The sequence below is a fragment of the Lepidochelys kempii genome, chromosome 6, assembly GCF_965140285.1.
Source record: "Lepidochelys kempii isolate rLepKem1 chromosome 6, rLepKem1.hap1, whole genome shotgun sequence".
In the NCBI taxonomy this organism is placed as follows: Eukaryota; Metazoa; Chordata; order Testudines; family Cheloniidae; genus Lepidochelys; species Lepidochelys kempii.
The window spans coordinates 73,277,741-73,302,162 of NC_136385.1; the positions used below are offsets into that span (position 1 = coordinate 73,277,741).

The 24,422-nt window shown below is 46.3% G+C and overlaps 2 protein-coding genes across 4 annotated transcripts in view; one reads left to right on the forward strand and one right to left on the reverse strand.

Annotated features, from left to right (window-relative positions):
- DNAJC17 (DnaJ heat shock protein family (Hsp40) member C17) overlaps positions 1–7,617 on the forward strand; it is a 36,297-nt gene extending 28,680 nt beyond the window's left edge. For 2 of the 3 annotated variants that reach the window (XM_073348758.2, XM_073348759.2), the window contains one exon: positions 733–7,617. In XM_073348758.2, the coding sequence (XP_073204859.1) occupies positions 733–855 (123 nt within the window). In that variant the 3' untranslated portion in view covers positions 856–7,617. The remainder of the gene's footprint in view (positions 1–732) is intronic. The other variant, XM_073348757.2, reaches the window with a different exon arrangement.
- Positions 1,265–23,763, reverse strand: GCHFR (GTP cyclohydrolase I feedback regulator). Its single transcript, XM_073350343.1, has 4 exons — positions 23,676–23,763; positions 20,387–20,859; positions 9,084–9,178; positions 1,265–2,194 (listed from the first exon to the last, which is right to left on the reverse strand). Exons 1-4 carry the CDS (start codon positions 23,761–23,763, stop codon positions 2,071–2,073), a joined length of 780 nt encoding a protein of 259 aa, XP_073206444.1. The 3' UTR covers positions 1,265–2,070.
- Between the last annotated feature and the right edge of the window lie 659 nt (positions 23,764–24,422).

Genomic DNA, 24,422 nt, shown 5'->3' on the forward strand with positions numbered 1-24,422 from the left:
AACGTTTAATTGCTTATTTTGTGCATTTGACAATACTTTGTGATGGTCACTTTTCCCTGTTGTTCGTATGGCTCGTACAGAGAGAGAGGAACACACAAAAAGGGACTGTAAAATCACAGAAACTAAACACAAGGGGACTGAGGGGCCAGTGTAAACACTGACTAGATTAAGTTGACAGTGCCTCTTTAATAACCTAGAATAATCTGCCAGTCTGAGAACGTTATATTTACTCAAGCAAAGCACATTGCTTAATTCTACTGTTTGCTTATGGAAATGAGTTTTAGTGGAAATGGAAGTTCCTGAGTTTGTGTATTTGAGAATTCCCTCCTTAGCTGTAGCAGGATTAGGGGGAGTGCAAGCTTCCACGGGCCACCCCGCCAACCCTTCACATAGCTTTTTGGGACCAGCTGGAGGAGCTAGAGGGTAAGTTAGTCTTCTGACCCCCATTCTGTCTCTGTCCCCTCTGCTGAGATGGCCGATGAGGGTGTTCATTCTGATAGCCTACAGACAAGTGTCTACTTTATGTAGGCCAAACAGCTATCACATAGTAACAAATGTCATTGCTAACCTGACCAGCTGGGTATCTCTAACCTGCTGACCTGCCAGGTGCAGCACCCATCTTTACTGCCACTGTGATGTGTTTGTACACAGTGCAAGTGGAGATTTCTGGGAGTTTGGAAACTGTGGTGTAGGCTGTTCTTTACAAATTCAGTTCTGTCATTTGTTCCCTAGGATTCCGTGGTCTCGGAGCGGGATTATGAAAGCTTGGTTATGATGCGAATGCGCCAAGCAGCTGAGCGACAGCAGCTGATTGAGCAGCTCAAACGGGAAGACGAGGAAGAGTCACATACATAGCATGGTGGAATACATATTCTCTCCCCTATCCTTCAGCTAAAAACTTGTTTTCTTAAATTAAGTCAATAAACTTTTTTCTTTTTTTTTTTTTTTTTACAACCTTGTGGGAATACTTTATTGGAAAGTGGACAGTTAACACTCAGCATCTACACAGTCCTTTGATGAAAGGGGGAGATGGCTGTCACCTAATCTAGACTTTAAAACAGTAGCTGCCCTGTAACTGAGGACCTTTTTCTGAGAGGTGCTAACAAAATGCAGCTCCCACAGATTTAAAAGTTGTAGCTGCTCAACATCTGCCAGGATTAGGTCTTGAATTTTTTACATAGGAGCAGAAGTTTTTCATATAGCTTCTCCAGTCACACACATCTGACTGCTGAAAGTAGCCCATGGAAGAAAATCACACAGTCTCTTTATATTAATTCTTTATTACTTCATTGGCTACAGTAGGAATTGATCAGTACAAATCAATCCAGGAATTATATGCAGTTTGTGAGATTACACAACCAATACCTGAAATAGTCACAGGACCTTTCTCCAGTGATGTACTTCTCTAAAGATATTTCAAAGACCATGTGTTACACTGGAATGGCAGTCTCAGGGCTGACCAGGACAATGTCTGCCCACGCCAACCATAATCCCACTTGAGAGTCAATGTTCAAACTGTTCTCAATGCTAAGGGGAGCTTGTTCAAATAGCAAGGACCGGGTCAGTGTCTGGCCTCCTGTTCTTACTGTTCCAGGGAGATTGCAACAAGTAGTCTATGCTTGACCTACTCTGAGGACTGAGCAGGGGCTATATTGAAATGGTGGCCTCATGAGCGAGAAGATCAATGCTTAACTTCTCCAGGGGCAAGACCAGGCTAGTGTTTGACCTCACTCAAATACGTACTGAATGGGCAAGATTAACACTTGAAGTGCTGGCATTTCCCAGACTGCCACTCAGACAATACTTAGGAGGAGCCCTCCAATCTCCAAAGGATTCATGCATGATTTACCCTTAGAATTGAGTGGGCACATCTCCTTCCCCTTAGAGCTCATCTAAGGGCATTGATGGTAGTTTTCCATTATGTGAAGTTTTGACTATACAGCACTTCCCTTGAGCATGCCTGGAAACTGGGACAAAAAAGAATTAATTAATGGGGAAGCTCAATGCCAGTCCTGTGCTAGATGATCCACAGCAGTGTCCTGTGCAAGTGGAACACTACAGTCTTCCATGCTACTCCTTGTGGAGGCACCAAACCAGGGTCTGGCCCACCCCTGTCATGCTGACCACTCGGTAGCCATATTTCTCCAGCTTGTCCAACACAATACGGGGTGCATCATTCACGTAGTACTCCCAGCTGCAGCCAAAAAAGAAGAAAGGAAACAAGATGGGAAGGTCACAATGGATGGAAGAGGAACAGCTTCCCTTGCTAAACAGACTTTGTGTCTCCAGCAAAAAATCAAGTTAATCCTGTGCAAGACACTGCTGTCGCCACTCTGGAATAGAGCCCACCAAATGTGCAATGTCCTGTTATACTACACTGAGACTAACCACCACAGGTTTCAAACTCTGTGAAGCAAATTTGCCCAGCATTAAAGAGCCACCTAAAATTGGAGTGTAATTGTCCAAAACCAGTCTGATTGGGTGCCTCAGCCTTTTAGAAGATTGCGCTGTTGAACCAACTCCCACCTGTGCACTGTTGGGGCCTCACCAAAATGAGGAGAATCCCTTTACTGATCTGAGAGAGGAAGCAGCATTTTATTTCTCTTTGAAGGTCTGCTGCAGGGGACTTGAGACCTGAAATAGGTATTGGTTGAAGGCTTCAAAATCGAGTTTCTTAGGCAGCCAGTGTGCAGAAACACTCATAGCCACACTGCCACAAGGAGAGAAGAGCCCTGTTAGAAGGTGAATACATTCTAGGCAGAACTGGTAGTTAAGGTTGCCTGCCCTTTCCCATTCTGTGAGCCTATTTTCAGTTGCTCATAACTTTGACCATTCAGGCTGAAGCTTTCTATGCTGGGTGTCTGCCTCAGGCTGAATTGCATTGGAAAGTTTTCGCAAAAAGTATTCAGACATTCCTAAGGCGGCGATGAGAAATATACACTGTTTGTTTGCTCATGTTAAAAAAAATTCTTAGTTTACGTGAGACGCTCTGGTGCCCCTGTGGTTTGCAACCTGGGCTTGAAATTTGTCAGGGGGAGCCTTTTTCTGTTCTCACGAAGATTCCCAACTTTGACCAAGTTATGAGCCTATGAAAAATCTTGAGTTCACACTGGCTCAGTAGACATACTAGAGTTTTGCAGCTAAATTCTCTGAAGATTGTCTGCCCTGAGCATGCTCCACGCAGAGCAGGACTGTCCTTGCAATTGATTCTCCAGGTTGGTCATGGTAACAGTAGCAAGGAGACTGTGCTCTCAGTGCTCCCCCTTGCTGGCAATCAGGCTGCATGGAGGTGAAAGAAGCCTGACTCAAATGCAGAGGGGACAATGGCCAGAATGGGGAGGGCGACAACAGGAGTAGGTTGGGATAAGGAGCCTGTGGGGTGGAGACTGGGAATGAGAAGGGATGTATGGGGAGACAGACTGGACAAGGGACCAGTGGGGACTGGCTTGTTCATCCAAACTGTGTGCACTGAATGAGGTAGCTATTATTTGGGGGGAGGGGGAGAAGAGTATGATACTGTAATTAGACTGTACCATAATGTATATGCACAAGGGGCTTAATAAAGGTTGGACAGACAACCCTAATTCTGGCATTTCCTAAAATAAGTACTTGACTTTGCATCCTTAATAATCTTTTACTCTAGTTTTTTGGATGTAATGCATATAAAAACTGATTGGAAAAGCTACCTAGTTATCTGCCAGGATAGGACCATACCAACAGATATGCTGATAATGATTGGAGCTATGGGATCAGCGTTAAAGCTGTTTGTGGAATCTTAATTATAAATTTCCTGACTTCCAGACACTAAAAAACCCCAAAGAAATTCCCAAAGTTGCTAAAGTTGAGGTTGTAAATTATTACTAAAATGTGGGGGGGGGTATTTTTAAAGTATAATAATGCTGAGATGTGAGAGCTTGCTGAAGACTTCTATTTTATTTCTTCTGACACACTACACTTCATTATAATTATAGGTGTGATATAAAGATATGTATTACAACTGCTTTTGAACTTAATACTTCCCATAAGAGGCTTTCAACATGCTTTTTAAGTGTCAATTTAGGCTTACATGTTGAGGTAAGTTCCATTATGCAGGTGAAGGAACTGAGGCAGGGAAGTTTTGTACTTGAGCAAGTTGGTGGTGAGCCATGATCAGAACCCCGGTTGGATTCCTTGCCCTGTGCCTTAGTCCCAAGACCCTTCGTTGATCAGACAAAAGAGCATCCTATTTCACTTAAGGATTATAGTCATCAGTGTTTGTAGCCTGTCTGAAACTGTGTGGCTTGGCTGTCAGAATTTACAAATTCCTCCCTTCCACCTAAAAACCAGCAGAGAGAACTATAACTTCAGCAGACATCATGCAGAGCTTAAACTCTGAGCTTACCAAATTACGGTAACCTCAGATGCATCCTGAATAATTCACATTAACCATGAAGCCTTCCAAAACAATAGTGACAGGTACTGCAACTATTGCATGAATGTGCCAAATTGGGAGAGTCTAACCTAAATGATCTGAAGGCTCGAGCTGGAAAAAAAGAGTTACGGTGCTTTTCCAAGCTCAGCCTGCTGGGGACACCAAATGAAACTCCCAGGAGCCTGTGCAGACCTTCAAAATAGGATCACACATGCTCGTTTGGGATTTGGATACACCCTGGAGCAGGGCTAGATTAAGAAATAGGCACAACAGACACATGCTTTGGACTCAGCCTCCCAGCCCTGTGGTGTAGGCAAATTCTAAGCTTTCATTTATTTATTTGGGGAAGAAAAAAAAAAGGTACTATCCTTCATAGTTACAGGAAAAGCCTGGACGTGTGACCCACCTGTAACTGATGCAGTGACACCTGCTTGAGTCTGCAGCCCGCCTCCAGCAGAACAGCCGTCACAAGGAGGAAAGCTGTCCGGCCCTACACCTACCCCAAAGACAACCAGACCCGCCCTGGGTGGGGAGGTGGCTTAGATGCCCTGCTGGCAATGCAGTACAAGCTCTCCCCTTACTAGGGCTCAGATCTCCTCTCGGCTCCACTCCACAGGTCAGACTGTGGGTGGGAAAAGGTGGTGGTTCTAAAATGAAATGCCACTCTCAGTAAATTGTGCAGCTCTACACAATGTGATCATCCGTCTTTCTTACAGGCAGTGAAATCGTTAATTTTAGTGTTATGATTAGGCACCTGAGTTAACATGAATTCGGGCACCATTCACTTCCCTTAGAGCTTTTATTTCAGGCTCTCTGCAAACTCAGACCTACATGCATTGGTTTGTGAGTGAGCTTCAGGCTTATAATCAAATGCTGGTTATACAACTTAATTATGGAATCACTACTGTGGATCCAGAACACAGTGAAATCTACCCATTGTGAAGCTTTATTTACAAAGAGGTAGACAGAAAATCCTGGAGATGCTTGGAGTTAAGCTTTGCTCTTCCTATAGTAAAGTTTCATGTCATTCTAAACAGGTTCTGCTGGGCTAATGCCCTTGGAATGCAGCAACTGTCCTCAGCGGGAGTGAGCTGCTGCATTCCAAGGGGGTTATTTTCTTCATACTTCCCGTCTCCTCTTGCTCAACCCCAGCAGTGGGAAAGGCAGCACGGAGCTGCTGCTCTTCGCTGTGGCCACCAAGAACTATCCTGTACGCATGCCATCCTAGCAAATGGGTGGGGTGATAATTAGCTTGCACTATTTACAAGACACCTACGAGCCTGAAGCAGATACAAAATATGCAGGGTGGGAGGTGGGTCCTGGGGCCAACTCCCTGGTGGGAAGCCCAGCCCCACTACTGCGGGACAGGAATAGATTCTGGGATTGCTATCAGATGCTGTACCTCTGTCATGATTTGTTTTTGCAACTGCTTCTGACTGGTAGGTGTCTTACAAATTTGAACCCCATCCACGTCCCATCCCCGTCTCACCCTCCCTCTCCCCGCCCACCCACCCGCTACTGGGAGTGACAAGGATATTTTTGGTGTTATTCCTCCTTTAAAAACAAACAAAACCAAACCAAACCTGGTGGTGACTGCAGCAGTGACGTAGGGATGCATCCACTGCTTTACCATAGGCCTCCTTTTTTCTGGGGTCCTCTCCCCCCCTGCATTACTCTATTGCCTGCCCCTTTTTGTAGCCCTGTGGCAGCAGCTCGAAAAACTGAATTTCTTGACAATTTCATTGCCACCCAGTGGTTTTGAATAGCAGCATGAAACTGATTAGAGACTTGTAAATTCCACTCTGTTGCCATTAATTAGGCTAAACTATGGGGCAGAAGAGGTACTAGAACTGTGTCTTCAAATGCAGGAAGACAGCACTGCATTGGTTTATGTTTGGAAGGGTCTCTTCAATCACAAGGACTAGAACTTTTTCTTCCCCAACTGAGAATTTAAGTTCTGTAGGGGTAGAAAGAAAAGGAGTACTTGTGGCACCTTAGAGACTAACCAATTTATTTGAGCATGAGCTTTCGAGAGCTACAGCTCACTTCATCGGATGCATGAAACCTGAAACCTGTAGGGGTAGATAACTTAGGCCTCCATTTGCAAGGATGATGAGTGAGGAAGGAGATTTGCAAAGTTTTTAGTTTCACTAAAGTTTCAGGATACAGGGGGAAATGAGTAGGCGCCTTCTGTGTAATTAATGCTGCTGGGTTTTTTTCTCCTCCTCCACTCAAAGATGGAGGTGGACTCCAGTCAGCAGAGAAATCTAATAGCTTCTCCTCCACTGTTTTAATGATTTTTGTCAAAGAGAAATAAGCAGATCAAGTAAGAATGGACTTTGGATGCAAACAACGTCAGTAACACTTATAAGTTATACTAAAGTGGAAGGTGGTGTCAAAATCAATGCAAGCAGCAAAATAATAAGCAGGGACCTAGAGAAACTAGAACTATGGACAGAAAACACCATTAAAAACTCCAGTTGGAAACAAACTAATATGTCTGGGGGGAAATTAGAAACTCACTGCCCACTGAAGTCAATGGAAAGGCTCCTATTGATTTCAATGGGCACTGGTTCAGGCACTCAAAACGGACATCTGGACAACAGCAGAGAGTGGCTAAACAGGGTGTCAGCTTGCAATGGACTCTAGCAGCGAAACAGACCAGGAACCAAATCAGGGAGCCAGGAAGTGAGTCATTCTCAATGCAGCTCTGGCGAAACTACCTGGATTATTGTGTTCAGTTCTGGGCACCTGAGTACCAGAAATATTAATGACTGGCAGGAGTTCAGATAACAGCAACAAAATGATTAGAAGGCTGGATAAAGGACTGAATCATGAGGAAAGATTAAAAAGCGAACTATGCCGAGCTTGGTTGAGCTAGGAGAAGAAAGGTGTGCACCATGATAAGCGCCTACAGATATTTGGAGACCGTAAACAGCAAGGACATTAGGGTGGTAAAATGGAAACATCCCTACAGAAAAAGGAAAGATGTAAGCTTAGCATTAAGAAATGCTTCCTGGCAATGAGATATAATAGTACTGTAGACAGTGACTTGCTGCTGCATCATCCTAGGCAAGTCACTTCACTCCTCTGTGCCTCAATTTCTACCGCTTACATCCTGGGGATAGAGACACTATGGCTACGTCTACGCTGCAATAAAACACTTACGGCTGACCTGTGTCAGCTGACTTGAGCTTGCAGGGCTCAGGCAGCAGAGCTGTAAAACCACAGTTCAGATATTCAGGCACGGGGTAGAGCCAAGCTCTGAGACCCTCCCCCATTGTGGGGTCCCAGAGCCCAGTCTCCAGCCCAAGCCCAAATTTCTACACTGCAGTTTTATAGCCCAGCAGCCCGAGTCAGTTGACATGGGTCAGCTGCAGGTGTTTTAATGCAGCATAGACATAGCCTTGCTGATCTTTGAGACTGGCAGATGAAAAACGCAATACAAATATTATTTGCAGCCGTGTTGGTCCCAGGATATTAGAAAGACAAAGTGGGTGAGGTAATATCTTTTATTGGAGCAGTGTCTGTTGGTGGAAGGGACAAGCTTCTGAGCTTCACAGAGCTCTTCTTCAGGTGTGGGCCCTTTCCACCAAAAGACATTGGTCCAATAAAAGATATTACATCACTACCTTGCCCCTCTCATATAAATATTGTTTTTGTTGTTTGTTTTAAACAGGAAACTAAGAGGCAGTGCAAACTTTATACAGGGCTAACAGCGAAAAAGAGTTCCCAAGTTCTAATCCTAACTCTGCTGCTAATTTGCTAGGTGGCCTTTGGTAAATCACTTAGGTGCCTAAACACCTTTAAAAATCTGACCCTAAATCCCAGTGATTTTAGTGGGAGTCAAGCACCTAAATACATTAAAAATACCTGACACTTAACCCTATGTGCCTCAATTTCTCCATCTGTAAAGAGTAGGTCAAATTATCTGGAAATCTTTGCAAAGCAAGCCCATTACGGATAAAGTCTATTAACGGGGATTCATGCTGATGACCTTGTTCTTTTGAAGAAAAAACTGGACATAAAGGGATGTTCTCTGGATCCACTGCAATGTTTGTTGAGAGATAGGCTTCAGGGTAGCAGCCTCATTGACAGAAACACTAGTTTCATTACAGGTTTCAGAGTAGCAGCCCTGTTAGTCTGTATTCGCAAAAAGAAAAGGAGTACTTGTGGCACCTCAGAGACTAACAAATTTATTTGAGCATAAGCTGTAGCTCATGAAAGCTTATGCTCAAATAAATTTGTTAGTCTCTAAGGTGCCACAAGTCCTCCTTTTCTTTTTGTAGTTTCATTACAGTACACTACTACATCTGTCTTAATGAGACAGACTGGAAGGGCATTAATGGGCCACTTCACCTTGAAAGGTCCCTAGAAATATGTGTTTATTTATGCTAAACAATCTGTGCCACTTTGCATTTAGCTGTAACACTCTAAATACTTTTCCCAGACCTGAAGAGGAGCTCTGTGTAAGCTCAAAAGCTTGTCTCTCTCACCAAGAGAAGATGGTCCAATAAAAGATATGACCTCACCCACCTTCTCTCTTCAATGAGAAACTTCAAGAGTGAGAAAAGAAAACTGCCTCTGCTAGGTTGAGGGAGGGGTACCTGACAAAGGATTGGGGATGGTGAGGAGAGGGAAGCGGAGAGAGAAGTAGCACAGAAATACTTACAAATGGTTCCCCAGCATGTTCCTCTTAATGGCACCCAGGTAGTCCATCAGATGTTGATCAGAATGTTCATCTCCAACCATTGTGGGTCCAACTTCCTGCAGAAGGAAATTAAAATTCAGCAGATGAGAAAAAATACCATAGTCCATGCATTTCTTCATCCCACCATTCAAGGGACAGCTTAAACAGAGAAGAGACAAAAAGCCCAAAGAGCAAACCCTTGCCATGTGAGGTAGGGTATGTTCCCCACCCACATCCACGAGAAATGTGAGACTTTGTGGGGAAGGTTATTTCTTGCACTTGTTTGCCAAGTTACACTCCTGCTACCAGGATTGCAAGCAGCACATCTAGGAAGGAGAACTACTGGGAAGGAGATGGAGAGGAGAATCTGTTGTAGGTGGGCAGGAGAGATCATGTTTATTGGAAACCTCTTTGTTCTCTAAATCCTGGTCTACACTACAAAGTTCGGTCAATTTAAGCCACCTTGTGTTGACCTAATAATGCATGTGTCTACGCTTAAATTTGTCTCCCACCAATGTAAGTGTCCCATTATAGTGACACAGCAACATCAGTTCCCCGAGTGGCATTGAGCCATGGTTGATGTACTGAGATCAACACACTGCGAGTGAAGACATTGCATTACTATGTCGACCTTAAAAGTCCTCCAGCAGCTGTCGCAGAATGCCCGACACTGACTGCTGTAGTCATAATTGTGAAATCCACTGCCCTAGGGGTCACAGAGACCAGAAGCCCCAGCTTAAAGCCCTTCCAATTTTTGAAATGCCTTTTCCTGATTGTCCTGGTTGGTGAGCACACCTCTATTTGCTCTCCATTGTTCTGTGCAACCACCCAACTGACCAATGCCAGCTACACGCTCCAGCTTGGTGTAAACAGGAGGTATTGGACCTCTGAGGCCTGTGGGAAGAAGAGCTTTTGTGTGCAAGCACAGCTATGGATCAGCTGTAGAAATGTGGATGTCTACGAGCAGATTGCATGGGAGATGCAGAAGGGTACAGCAGGGACCGGCACCAGTACTGTGGGAAAGCGAAGGAACTGTGGCAGGCGTATCGGAAGGCCAGCAGTCGATCCAGTGGAGAGCCTCAGACCTGCCGCTTTTACAAAGGCTGCATGCCATGCTTGGTGAAGACCCCACCACCACCCCACAAACGACCATGAAAACCTCTGAGGAGCCCAAGTCACAGTCCCTGGCATGACCAGCAAGGACGAGTAGAAGGTGGAGGAGGATGGGGGACATGCGACCGGAGGGTCCAGCTATGCCATGATCCAGCACCTGTTTGAGACTCCACTGCAGCCCAGTCAATCCTGGCAGTTGATCATCGGCGAGCCCAATGCAGGGGAAGGAATTTTGGGTAAGTGTAACTGTATTTCCCATCACAATGATGTACTGATGGCACCTCAATTTAACAGGACACAACTAACAACTGCTAATTAATTTACTCACACTAGAAGAGGTATAGGTACAACAGAGGGAGAGTTATCTGTTTGTCATTCCCCTGTAATGTTCCTTGCTTATGTCCCTTGAATCCTCTGAGAGATCTCAATGGAACTTCCATGGAGGTACTCTGCAACCCTCTGCCAAAGGTTTCCAGAGATGGCAACCTTATTACTCCCTCTGCTGTAGGACACTTTCTCACACCAGTCAGTGCTAACTTTGGCAGGCACCATTGCAGCATGCAGGCTAGCGGCATGTGGGCCTGGATAGCTTCGGGACATCAGCAGTATCTGTGCTCTCTGTGACTTTGTTACCCTCAGGAGTGAGATCTCAGCTAAATCATCACCGCCTGTGGGAAATGGTACCAGTATTCAGTGCTCTTGGCCTACACTCATAGTTTCATGCAACCAAGCAATTGCCTCCTCATTTCCCTCACTTCTAGCAAGCCATATTCAATATCGCTGCCGCTGTGAGTAGCACCGTGCACAAGCATTCCAAAGCAGAAATGTCAGCAAGCATGTCTTGTTTAAAACTTTAGGGGAGCAAAAGAAGGGAGTTCTGAACCTAACTTTTACTGTTCATCGTGACTATACTGATAACAGTGCCTGCAGCTGCACACATTGCAGACGGTATGGAGAAGGAAGGCCCAGGAGTCCCAGCAGGAAAAGGAGAGGGAGATGCACCAGGACATAATGGGGCTTCTCCAGCAGCAAGTCAAAATGCTGGAAACTCTTGTGGACCTACAGGTTCACCAATCACAAGCTCCTCTCCTTTTGCAGTCCCTGGAGAACTCCATTGCAGCACTTCCCTACACACCCCCGCATGGCATCAGGGGGGCCACGTCCCTATTCTACCCCAGGGAACATTAAGGACAACCAGTTTCACACCTACTGACCTGTGAGAGCCACAGCTACTGTATGTGTAGGTAACATGGGCATTACAATTCTTTCCCCTTGTTAAGTGTTGTTTCATTAATTTATTAAGTTTTCAGTGTATTTGCTTTTAAATTGCACAGATTTTTCTTTGCACTGATTTTGTTACTGAATAAAAATTATTTGGAAAACAATTCATCTTTATTGGTTCAAAATATATGCTGCAGAGTGCCTAACACCCACTTACTTGATACTCATAGGCTCAGTAACAAACAGTGTAATTATCATAAATGTACAGCAAACACCAAAAAATTACTAGATGCATTGTGAGAGTTATATTCAGAGATGCACACCAAGCACCACGCAATTCCTAACGGGCCCCAAAACAGCAGGCCAGGTAGAGCACAATACACCACACATTGCTGAGTTTGAACAGCTGGACACAAGGGCTATTAGAAGAGCTCAACTTGGAGCTTTATGGGTCAGGGAGGCTTTGAAAGAGCATTTTAACAGTGAGACACAGTAAACAGCAGCTCCAGCTCCACCTCAGCCACTTTTCCCCCTTTGCTTCACAATTATTATGCAGGACGCAGCAGGCAGCTATAGCCATTGGGATGCTTTTTTCACTGAGATCTAATCTTGTGAATAAAAAGCACCAGCGTCCCTTCAATCTACCAAAAGTTTATTCAACTGTCATTCTGCATCTGCTGAGCCGGAAGCTGAATCTTTCCCTAGTGCTGTCGAGATGGCTGGTGTACAGCTTCATGAGCCAGAGGAAGGCTGGGTCCCCCAGGACCACTATTGGAATTTCAACATAGTAATAATCCACCAGTCCAGAAAGAAAGTCCCTGATTGTAGCTTTCTGAACAGTCCTGTCGTCTTAAAGATGGGAGCGTCATGCACCTTTCCTGACCAGCCAACACTGATGTTGGTGAAGCATCCCTGGGTGATCCACTCACACTTGCATAACCATAGAAAAGTAGCTCTTTCTGTTTTATGTATTCTGTGGCAAGGTGGTCTGATGCCAAAATGGAGAAGTGTACACTGTCTATTGCTCTACTGCAATTCTGGATCCCATAGCTGCAAATCCATCCACTATGTCCTGCACATTGCCAAGAGTCATAATCCTGCATAGCAGGAGATGATTAATGGCCCTGCACACTTGCATGACAGTGGCCCCCACGGTGAATTTTTTAATTCGAAAATGATTTCCCACTGATTGGTAGCAATTGAATATTGCAAGTTTCCACAGTGTGATCACCACTCATTTCTCCGGTGCCAATGCAGCTCCCATTTTGATGTCTCTGAGTTGGAGGGCTGGGGCGAGCTCGAAACACAGATCCAGGAATGTGGAATTGCGCATCCGAAAGTTCTGTTGTCATTGCTTGTCACCCCAAGCCTACATTACAGTGTGATCTCACCAGTCAGTGCTCATTTCTCGGGCCAAGAAGAGACACTTCCCCATCTGCAGATGCTCTGTGAATGCCACCAACAACCTTGAATTGGTTCTCGCTATGTCCCACAGCAATCTGACCATCAGGCAATCATCATGTTCCCTGCTGATTCAGTTATTCTTGCAGCTCTGCTAATACCAGGGGATCGTGCATCCTCTGCTTGCAACATGTATGACAATAGTGCAGAGCTGTGCAGACACCATGGTTCTGTCAGAGATGGCAGACAGCGAGGAGCATGGTGCAGGTTCGTGGGATTTTTAAAAAGGCATGAAAATTATGGGATATAGATGACATTACAGGATGGAGACAGTTGCATGCTGGGAAGTTGACCCCTGGTTCCAAGTCACCCCTTCGTGACTTGTTTCTGCCCCACCACACATTGCCAAAACTTCCCAAAAAACAGTGCACTGGACAGTGGCAGGATGCATACTGGGATACAAGCCCTCCTGGTGAGTACACGCACCACCGACACAAGGACCCAAGGATGCATGCACACAAGCGATATACTAACTGCGGAGGCTTTATGCCGACATAACTTATGTTGACCAAAGTTTGTAGTGAAGACACTCAGGGTATGCCTACACTGCAATTAAAAACCCGCGGCTGGCCTGTGCCAGCTGACTCAGACTCGCAGGGCTCAGGCAATTTAATTGCAGTGATGTTTGGGCATCAGTGTGATGTTTGGCCTCAGGCTGGTGCCCAGACTCTAGGACCCTGCGAAGTGGGAGGGTCCCAGAGCTCAGGCTGCAGCCCGAGCCCGAACATCTACACCATAATTAAACAGCCCCTTAGCAGGAGCTCCAAGAGACAAGGGCCAGCCAGTGTTTGCTTACTGATGTTGTTTGCCCACTTAAGCACTTCCAACAGGACACAGGAGCTGTCTCCTCTCCCAATGGAAGTGTGAGCCTTAGGCATATTGCTCTAGCAGAGCCCTCTGCTGGCTGAACAAGGAGAGGTGCAGATGGGGTTTCAAAAAGATCCTTCTTCCAGAGGAATTCTCTAGCAGACAAATGTGGTTTCATGAAATGAGAGGAAGATGCTGGTGACCATGTCTGGGAATAACCAGGTACAGAGACATGCCAATGAAATGTAAAGTGATTGGCATGTACTCTTTAAAGTGAAGAAAAACAAATGGGATGGAGGTAGGAAGACAGAGGTGCTTTACATTGTGCCATGTATATCCCAACTGCTTGTATTAAAGAGCATTTACATTGTGCTACAAATATGTCATTTTACAGAACATTCTCTGCCCCAAAGAACTTCACAAACCAAGGTCGTAATTATACTGTAATGTGTAAGGCGGGGGGCTAGGTTAAAACATGGTAGCCCTGGATACAATCAGAACACGGGTCAGTCTTACAACATGGATGAGACCAAACCATGTTTTAACCTTGTTCCTGAATTATACTATGGCTTTGGGCTTTTGCATGGCCGTTACCAGACTATATTGATTATGGTTAAAACAGTTAGTTCCCATCTACACCGTAAGAATGAACTGTGTTTTAACTATGTCTGGGGACAACAGTCTTGTAACAGAGGCCTCCAACATAATAGAAATTACAGAGCTAACAGGAACTAAAGACAACCCACAGGACAACAGTCCAGGAGGAGAGTGCATTTGGTGAGGAAAGGAGGACTCGAGAACAAAGCACCTTAAACACCTAATACTCTGCCTGTCTGTAGCACTTCCAGCCACAGAATTCAGAATGCTTTACAGCCATTTATTTTTTAATCTTCACAACCTGTGTGAGGTAGTCACTTATCACCCCTACTCAGGGTGGTTTGATTTAAATCAAGGCAATTTAAATCATCTAATGGAAAGCCTTGATTTAAATAACTAATTTTAATAAACTCTTCCATTTGTGCTTCAGTTATTTTCTAAAGAAAGGTGCATTCTCATTCATTGATATAACCACTAAAACATAGAATCATAGTACTCGAAGGAACCTCAAGAGGTCATCTTGTCCAGTCCCCTGCACTCATGGCAGGACAAGTATTATCTAGATCAGTGGTTCCCAAACTTCTTCCGCTGCTTGTGCAGGGAAAGCCCCTGGTGGGCTGGGATGGTTTATTTAACTGCCGCATCCACAGGTTTGGCCAATCGCGGCTCCCAGTGGCCGCGGTTCGCTGCTCCAGGCCAAAGGGCGCTTCTAGAAGCGGCACAGGCCGAGGGACATACTGGCCACTGCTTCCAACAGCTCCCATTGGCCTGGAGCCGCGATTGGCCGAACCTGAGGACGCGGCAGGCAAACAAACCAGCCCGGCCCGCCAGGGGCTTTCCCTGCACAAGCGGTGGAACAAGTTTGGGAACCACTGATCTAGACCACTGCTGACAGGTGTTTGTCTAACCTGCTCTGAAAAATCTCCAAATCTCACATGTTGATTTATAACTAAATAGAGCCTTTACACTGGATTTGTTACATCTTTTTGCTACCTTGCAGGGTACACTATAACTACAGACATTTATACAAGCAATTATATAGCTTAATATTTTCAGATTCTTATTTATTAATTGTACATTTTTAGTATGTTTGAAAATGGTGAATGATATATTTCTTTTATTTACTAGATAATTAACTTTTTGCTTATGATTTGTGTTATGCTGCATTAGCGTGGTAACTGGAATTTAATTAAACACACAAAACAGCATATGACATTTATTTTTATTATGCAAAATAAGCCCTTAATACAGTACACGAACTATTGTGCCACACTTATGAAGCTTGATCTCAAAAGCCGGATGTTTTCCCCTGATTCTTTATATTAAAAAACAGTCTGAAACTCAAGGTTTCTGATATAAGCTCATGGATTCAGCATATTTAACTTTTACGTAAATATTTAGACATTATCATAAGTTTTTTATTAAATTCAGATTTCATTTTAAACCAGTTTATTTTTAAAAAGAAAAATTATTTAAAAAACAAAGCTAAAAAATCCAGTTTAAGTTTTAAAAAAATCTAATTTTTTATGGTCTCAACAAAAAAAAATCTATTTTTATCCACCTTGGCCCTATTTTTACAGAAACAGAAATGGAGGTACAGTGTCTAAGTGACTTCTGTGAGGCCACAGAATGAGAAACCAATAATTCTGGCTCCTTGTCCTCTATTTGACAGAGCATTATCAACTGCTACAACTGGCCATGAAGGACAGGTGTTGTATCCAAGAGGGGGTCTCTCCCACATGTTCTGGAACCTAGTACAGCCATCACTAGACCATAGGCACCAAATGCAATAGTTAAAAGCTCATTTTAACTACTTAAACTTAGTTAAGAAGAGCATGAGGGTAAAATTGACATTGTGTCAAAGGATTTTACTGCCCCAGGCAAACGGGAAATATTTGCTCTTCCTCATCACAGGTCGATTACATTTCTGGCCGGCTGTATGGTAGAGCTGGCAGTGGATAGAAAGCAGCAGCAGAAAGTAGTTGTCTCTGGAGCCATCAAGGTTGAAGGAGCAAGAAAATATGATGATTTTGTTTTTACAAGAGAGATGAATGTTGGAGCCCAGAAGTTCCATGGAATTTCAGAAGGGGAGAACCAGGGGTGTGCCCAGAGGGGATGAAACAACCCCAAACAGTCTAGAAGTACAGACTCAGGGCCTGATCTTGCTCCTACTGAAGTCAATGGCAGTTTTTCCATTTTGCCCTTGACTTCAATAGGGGGAGGAGCCATAGGCGGTGAGTTATATGGGCCCGTGATGCCCATGCTCCACCAATATTCAGGAAGGTGGGCCTGGCTTCACCAATGTTCGGGCTTATATTTTCAGAGCTGTCCCCGTCCATAGGACCGACCAGGGCAACAACCCCAGGCCCCACGCTTTGCGGGGCCCTGCACTTCAGGAGGATGCAGGGTCCAGGGCGGCCTGGGGAGTTAGCGATGGGCCTGGTGCCGGCAGCAATGAGCGACCCAGCCAGCTCCGCTCCGCCTCTTCCTGTCCCTGCTCTGCCCAGCTCCCACTCCACCCCTTCTCCCCAAACCCCCGCCTCTTCCTATTCCGTCTCCTCCCCACCCCCATCCCACCCCTTCCCACAAGGTTCAGCCCCGCCTCTTTCTGGCTTCCGCCCCCTCCCCCAAGCAATGCCAGGAGCCGGCGGGGCAGAGCAGGCTGTGGCCGGGTCACTCGCTGCTGCCAGCACCAGGCCCCCTGCTAACCACCCAGGGCACCCTGGACCCTGCATCCCCCTAAAGCGTGGGGCCCCCAAAGCGCAGGGCCTGGGGTGATTGCCCCAGTCCGTCCTATGTATGGGACGGCTCTGCTTGGACCCTTTCTGGGCACTGCCAAAAATTATACAAACTTGGCGCCCATAGGAGGAGCTGTTTTCAGGTCAAGTCTACATTAGAAAAGGTTTGCTGATAGAGCTATATTGGCATACCCTCCTACTATAGATGCAGCTTGTAGCTGGCAAAAGAGGGCTTTGGCTGCTATAGCTTATACCTGTGCTCTGAATGGAATAAGCTATAGTGCTAAAAGCACTTGTTTGCCAGCATAACTGCATCTACACTAGGATATACAAGTATTGTAAAAAATAAAAAACAACCCACACCTCTCTAATAGATATTACTGTACTGGCAAGTTTTAAGTGTAGACCTGGCCTTAGTGACAGAGAAGAGAGGGGTTATGCCAAGGAAATAGCAAGGTCTGTGAACAAGAAAGGAACAGAGCCTGGAGACCTTGTATTGATTTCCATGAACTAACCTTAGGGACACATCACGTACTTGCTGTTCCTGAAACGTGGGTTCAAGGTAATGGTGGGCAAAGGCACCGTTACAGAAGCAAACAAACTAGCAGCCCGAAGCTGTGCACCTTGACCCACTACTGGTTTAGCAATGAAATTACCGGACAGTAGAGGCAGCTAAGTCCAGCACAGTGGCAGCCATGCCCTCTCCTTCTGGCCATTGCCAATGTGGACCAGGTGAAAGCAGGGATTTTTTTTTTATTATTGTTTTTTTAAAATGTACATTAGCCCACTACTGATTTCAGTTGTTGTTTCACTTGTGGACCAATGACAATTTTAAGCTCTATAACATTTGCTATATCCCATTGAAGAGCTGAGATCCCAGACTCTCCAGTGACACATCAGAGCACCCAATTCTGCAATTGGATCCACTGGAGTGGATCTCTGTGCCATGCAAAGACCCATTGATTCCAAGGGAACTCTAAGAGGGGACAGGAGTTTGCCCACAGCAATCCAACTGCAGGACTGGGAGCCAGTATTTGTAATTAGCTCTGAGGATTTATGAAATGGAGACATGAATACTGTGACTATGTCACACACACACACACTCATTTTCCTACCATCCAAAGCTTATCTGTGGTAAGTAAGGCAACCTGGCCATGCAGACACAGAGATATGAAAATCTGTACCAATAAAACTTTTAAAAGCACTGGAAATAGCAAGTATTATACTGAATTATAAACAAGACGAGATGGTGTGTGGCTATTTGGGATCATCTACATAACCTGTGAAGGGTTAAAGCATCTCCCCCAAACCCATTACAGTAAACAGGACAGCCTTTATTCCACTACACACCATCATGTTTTCTCGCTGTATATAAAAAACATGCAGTTTCAGGAGGGTGTGTAATAGGAGCAGTTCTTCCACTACCTGAGTTTGTATTTTTATTTTTTTTTTACAGAACTCCTGACCACAGGTTACTTTGTTTGTTTCACAGTCGAGTTCTTCTTATTGCAAAAACCACATCCTCATATTCTGGACTTCAGTCAACATTTACAAGTCTCCCCTTTAAAAAATAAAGAAAACAAAACTTTTGTCTGCTTTTCAGGCTTTATCCAAACAGCACCTGACACTGTATTAGCAATCACTGTGTTTCCTGACCTGTGTGAACCAGTGTTTTTGTCCTGTACATGACTAGATTAGACAAGCAGGCTATAGACTAGTTGGAGTGCCCAGAGCACAATTGTCAGATAAACATCCCTTTCCACAGTACTATGCTAGCAACAGTATTTAAACATGGTTTCAACGGTACTGTTGCATGTTCAACATGCGTAACCTGGTCAGACTTCCTATTTCCCTCGGTAGGGCCATCAGGCAGAGGAGCGGAGGCAGGACTATTTGCAGGGAATGGTGAAAATCGATGGTGAAGGCAGCCACATGTGCTGATTTGTTGGATGGCAGGACAATTCCTTCTCAGACACTCTCAGGCTCTAACAGCTAGTTTCCTTTTGCCCCCATAAATTACCTCTGAGCTATGGACTATGTTTTTTCCTATTCAGTCAGAGCCCTAAGGGCTTGCCAACACTAGACTTTTGTAACTGACTGCCTGTTAACTCGAGGTACAGAAGTCTAGCATAGACATACCCTGAATGATGCCCACATGAGACACCCAGGAAAGGGAGAGGACAGTCCGTTGGGGTTTTTCCTCTCCAAGTTCCAGTCAGTGCCCCAGAGATAGTTATCTGGCTATGAGCAAGACTCTAAGTGTAAACCATGTATCCTGGGAAAGGGGAGGGAATTTATCAAGCCTGGTACAAGTGTCAAAACACAACCAGGTAACACGTGCCAGGATCTACCTTGGGTAGGGGAAAGACAGCAAAGAGGAGAAGAGTCAAGGACTATATTAGCTGCACAAGTAGGCAACAGTACAGCACATCCCTAGTGGAGAGTAGAAAGTCAGCTGCCACCCAGCTGTTTGGAGAAGGTACCTACACAGCTGGACAACAGTACTGTACATTGAACTCCTGGAATGCGGGGTGAGAAGGCAATCAGCTGCCATCCAGCTGTTTGCAAAAATACTAGTTACCTCCAAAGCTGGGCAGCAGTATCTTAATACTACAGGAGCAATTCAGGTGCCATCCACCTATTTTTAAAATGCATTAAAATCTCTGTACAGCTAGGCAACGGTAATATACATGGCATCCTGGAATTAAACTTGGGGGGAAGGAATCAGCTGTCACCCAGATGTTTGCAAAGCTACTAAATTACCTGCACAGCTGAACAGCAGTACATCGCACCCCTAGAGAGGGGAAATCAAGTGTCATCCAGCTGTTTGAAAATTCAAACACAAACAAATCGTCAAGCCTGGATTTTATACCGACCGCCAGCAGCAGACAAACAAAACCATGCACTAGAAATAAACCAGGCAGCGTGTCAGAAACATTAAAGAGAAGCAGCTGCCACCAGGGACAAGCGTGGGCTCAGGAGAGAGGGCACGATCCGCTCCGGAGTGCGTCTGGCGCCCCGCGCAATCTGCTTGGTGCCGCCACAAACCCCGAGTGAAGCCAGAACTCGCCCTGCTGCCATGATTCAAACCACGGAAGTCGTTCCCGGCCCTGCCCCTCTACGCCTGCATTTCTCAGTAATCTCCAGCTCCCGCCCTTGCCGGGGACGGGAGAACGGCTGCAGGCTGGGCTCCTCTGCAGGGGGAAGGAAGGGCTCGGTCCGGATCCCGTTACGCCAGGCACTCGCCCGCCCGCTAGGAAGGCGGAACAGCGGCCCCAGTGGGAGAGGGGTGCAGGCAGGGAGAGGGTGCGGGACACCCCCCGCCATGCGCCGGCAGCGCACACTCACCATGCGGATCTGCGTGCTGATGAGAACGTAGGGCATGATCCCGGCTACCCCCGGCCCCAAGGTGGAGTCCAGTGCCCACCGCTCCCGATCGGAGTCTGCCTCTGCCTCCAGCCCCAGCTTAGCCTCCCACACGTGACACCCTGGCCAGCCGCGGCCACACCCCCGCCCGGGGCAGCCTATAGCCCGAGGGGACTGGGCGCACCGCAGCGGGGGGAGCGGCGCAGGACCCTTCCCTTTGCCCTCGTGCTGCCGGGGCTTCTCCCCGGGCTGGCTGCGCTCAGTGCCTGGCTGCAAAGGAAGCAGGCGCTGCCCGCACCTGAGCGAGCCTCGCAGCGGCGTTGGCGAGGAGGGCTGCGTAGTGTGTGGCCGCCAAACTGGGGCACTGAACACGAGGGAGCTCTCCAAAGGGCATGGGGGAGCCTGGACGCGTCTGCGGACAAGGCCCACAAGCAGAGGGCTGGGTGGTTGGCAAGCTAGAGAGGTCCTGGGGAGTCAGTCCATGGAAAGTTTTGAAACCCAGGAGGGCTGTCTTGCATTGGATACAGAGATAGTTAGGGAGCTGGTGTAGCTAGAGGAGGGCAGGGGCCCTGCTTTGGGAGGCTTGATCTATTGTACTTTCCCCCTTTCTATTTGCATCCACCAAAGGGAACCAGAAAAAAAACAAGGCTCATCCAACAATGCATTGTACTTGGTGCAAATGTCAGCCTGCCCAGGCTGCCTCCCTAGGGATATCCTCCCATCAACCTCTAGACACACTATTAACAGGCCTGTAACAGGACCCTGCCCTCTCTTTGCTCCAAAGTGGGCCCTAACACTATTTCTAAAGAAGGAATTAAATCTTGACTCAAAAGCAGGTACAGACCTGAACACCAGACAGTCTCAGGAGTTGTTCAGGTGCCTCCTGCTAACAGCCCCAGTGGACTTTGCGGAGTTTAACTGCAACGATCCTCTGGAAAATAAAAGGAAGGGAAGCAGAAGGTGGAGCTAAAATATTCACCTCGGTGTAAAACAGAATATCATAATCTCCCTAGCAAAGAAGCTGGGGGTGGGGTGATATTGCATCCAGTGCAACCTTAGAAGTGTGTAATGCTGGTTAAGGAGTGAGTATAAGCAGGACTCTCAGGAGATGCAATGATAGTAGAACCTAACTTTTGCCCTCTCCTGGGGGTGAATGACCCCACTGATGCAGAGGATTGCAAATTCCATCCCCCTGTGCCAATAGTGTGAATATATAGCCCTTGGGCTGTAGTATTCCCCGGTGGTATGATGACCAGTTATGTTAACAGAATACAGATATTCTGTGGGTACAACGGAGTGATTGTATATCAGAGTAGCATTTTGTATGGTCAGAGTCTTGTACAAACAGTAATGAATCCTCACGACACCCCAGGGAGGGAGGGAAGTAATAATATCCCCATTTTACAGAGGGAGAGACTGAGACGTGGAGGATTGATGTGACTGCCCAAGATTGTGTAACAAGGCAAAGTCAGAGACAAGAGGAGAGCTCAGGGGTTCCTAGCCTCCACTCTTGTGCTCAGTTGATGGCTACTCCAGAGAGTATCTAACCATGATTTGTGAGCCAAGCATGTCTCACAAATAATGTATCTGTTTTCTGATGGTGGAAAGTTGTACATTCTACCACATCACTGGCTACTGGATAAGTCCTGCAATGTCATTGACGTTGGTTCAAGAGGAGGATGGTGTCTTAAGTGTGGACAATGAAGAGGGATTGAAGAAATCAAAATCCAGTAAGCAAAATCCCTAAAAGTGAACTTGTGCTTGCTATTGCATTAGGCCCCGGTGCCACTGAGTAAGAATGTCATAAAAAAGATAATTTGATACACAGACCCAGGAGTTATCATACTGGATAAGACCAATGATTCAGCTAGTGCAGAGTCTATCTCCAACATTTGTGCATCTCAGCGGCTACAAAGGAAAGGGGAAGAACCCTGAAAGTTAGCAATTATGGAATAACTTGCCCATAGAGGAAATTTCTCCCTAATCCTTCCAGACAGGGTATGTCTACAGTTCGAGCTGGGAGTGTGATTCCCAGTTCATCAAGCTAGCACACCAAAAATAGAGTATAGCTGCAGCAGCATGAGCAGTGGGATGGGCTAGTGGCCCAGAGTACGTACCTACGTTCTTGGATGGTACATATATAGGGCAGCTAGCCCATCTCACCGCTCATGCTGCCATGGCTGAGGAATATGCCTAGGGTCTTGTATTGGTATGTACTTGGGGCGGCTAACCCCTCCTGGCATTCATGCTGCTGCAGCCACATTTTTAGCTCATGTAGCTAATGCCAGTATGTCTCCTTGAGCTGGGAATCACACCAAGCTCCAAATGGAGACATGTCTTAAAGGCTGGTTTTTGGCCTTCCGGACTTTGGGGGATTCTCTATTTAATAACAATCCACAAAAACATTTGCTCATTTAAAGAAAAATAAAGGAGATGATTTATAAGAGGCTCCAAGTAAATGGTTACTGGAGACAGAAAACAGCCCTCTGAGATCCTTCCTGGTGAAACCTCACAGAGTGAAAAACAGGAGATGGCAAGAGCCAATGGTCCCACCCAGATTTTTCTTGGGATGACAACAGATTGATTTTCTTTGCTCACTATTTATTATTGTTTCCCCTGCCTTCAGATAGGGAACTGTAAGAGTTTTGAGAGAAAAACAGTTTTCGCCTAGCTTCCCTGTAGCTTCTGCAAGTGTTTTTGTGTCCTTGGCTGAGGTATTACTTTGTAATGTCCTATGGCAATGGGATTAAATCAAATCAGAACCATTTAAGGCAGGGGTGGGCAAACTTTTTGGCCCGAGGGCCACATCGGGGTTGCGAAACGGTATGGAGGGCCGGGTAGGGAAAGCTGTGCCTCCCCAAACAGCCTGGCCCCCACCCCCTATCTGCCCCCTCCCACTTCCCACTCCCTGACTGCCCCCTCAGAACCCTCCCCCCATCCAAACCCCCTCCTCCTTGTCCCCTGACCACTCCCTCCTGGGACCCCCCACCCCCTATCTAAGCCCCCCTGCTCCTTGTCCCCTGACTGCCCCGTCCCCTATCCACACCCCTGTCCCCTGACAGGCTCCCTGGGACCCCTGACCCATCCCTCCCCACACTTCTTGTCCCCTGACCACCCCCTCCCGGGACCCCTGTCTCTAACTGCCCCCCCAGGACCCCAACCTCCCCTGCTCCCTGTCTCCTGACCGCCCCTCTCCCCAAACCTCCGCCCCATCTGGCCGCCCCTTGTCCCGTGTCTCCCCCCCGGGACCTCCTGCCCCCCATCGGCTTACCAGGCTGCTCAGAGCAGCAAGACATGCTTGTTGGAAAGCTTGGGAGGTGGGTGTTTGGGTGCAAACCATGCTGCTCGCGTGGCGGCATGGCTGCGGGGGAGGGGAGACAGCGCAGGAGGGGCTGGGGGCAAGCCTCCCCGTCCGGGAGCTCAGGGGCCGGGCAGAATGGTCCCGCAGGATGGAAGTGGCCCACGGGCCATAGTTTGCCCAACTCTGATTTAAGGGGTGAACTGTGCACTACTACAACAGAATACAAGAGGGAGGTGAGTATGTTATTTTTCCATCTGGCAGTGAACGAAGAATAGAGCTACAAAGCTGTGTTAATTCAGGGCACTGATACTTTCTCCACTGAAACCAGCATATTCTGCAGAGCTCAGTTGCTGGTTGTTCTAAAGCTTTGTCAGGTCCATTCTAACTCAACACTGACAATTACATGGAAATATTTACAGTGCAAAGAAAAAAAAGATACGGCTTTTATTTCTGGAAGTAATTCTATGTTAAACAGAAACAACAACACTTTTGGATCTAAGCCCATTTCCCAAGAGCTAGTTTAGGTTTAAAAAAATATATTATTAATTATTATTAATAATAATTGATTGATTTAAGAAGATTATTAGAATGCAGGCTCAGAGCCAGGACACCTGGGTTCTATTTCTAACTCTGCCACTGCCTCACCATGTTGCTTTAGGTAAGTCACTCCACCACTCTGTGTCTCTCTTTGCCCAGCAGTTTAAAAAAAATTGAGCT

Bases quoted from the DNA above. Each gene is read 5' to 3' on its own strand.
- GCHFR (XM_073350343.1), bottom strand. From the start codon at position 23,763: ATGCCGCCACGCGAGCAGCATGGTTTGCACCCAAACACCCACCTCCCA. The intron at 9,179-20,386 runs GTGAGTGTGCGC...TTCCTTCTGCAG, and splicing joins TCAGCACGCAGATCCGCATG to GAAGTTGGACCCACAATGGT. The intron at 2,195-9,083 runs GTAAGTATTTCT...TTTTGGCTGCAG, and splicing joins AACATGCTGGGGAACCATTT to CTGGGAGTACTACGTGAATG.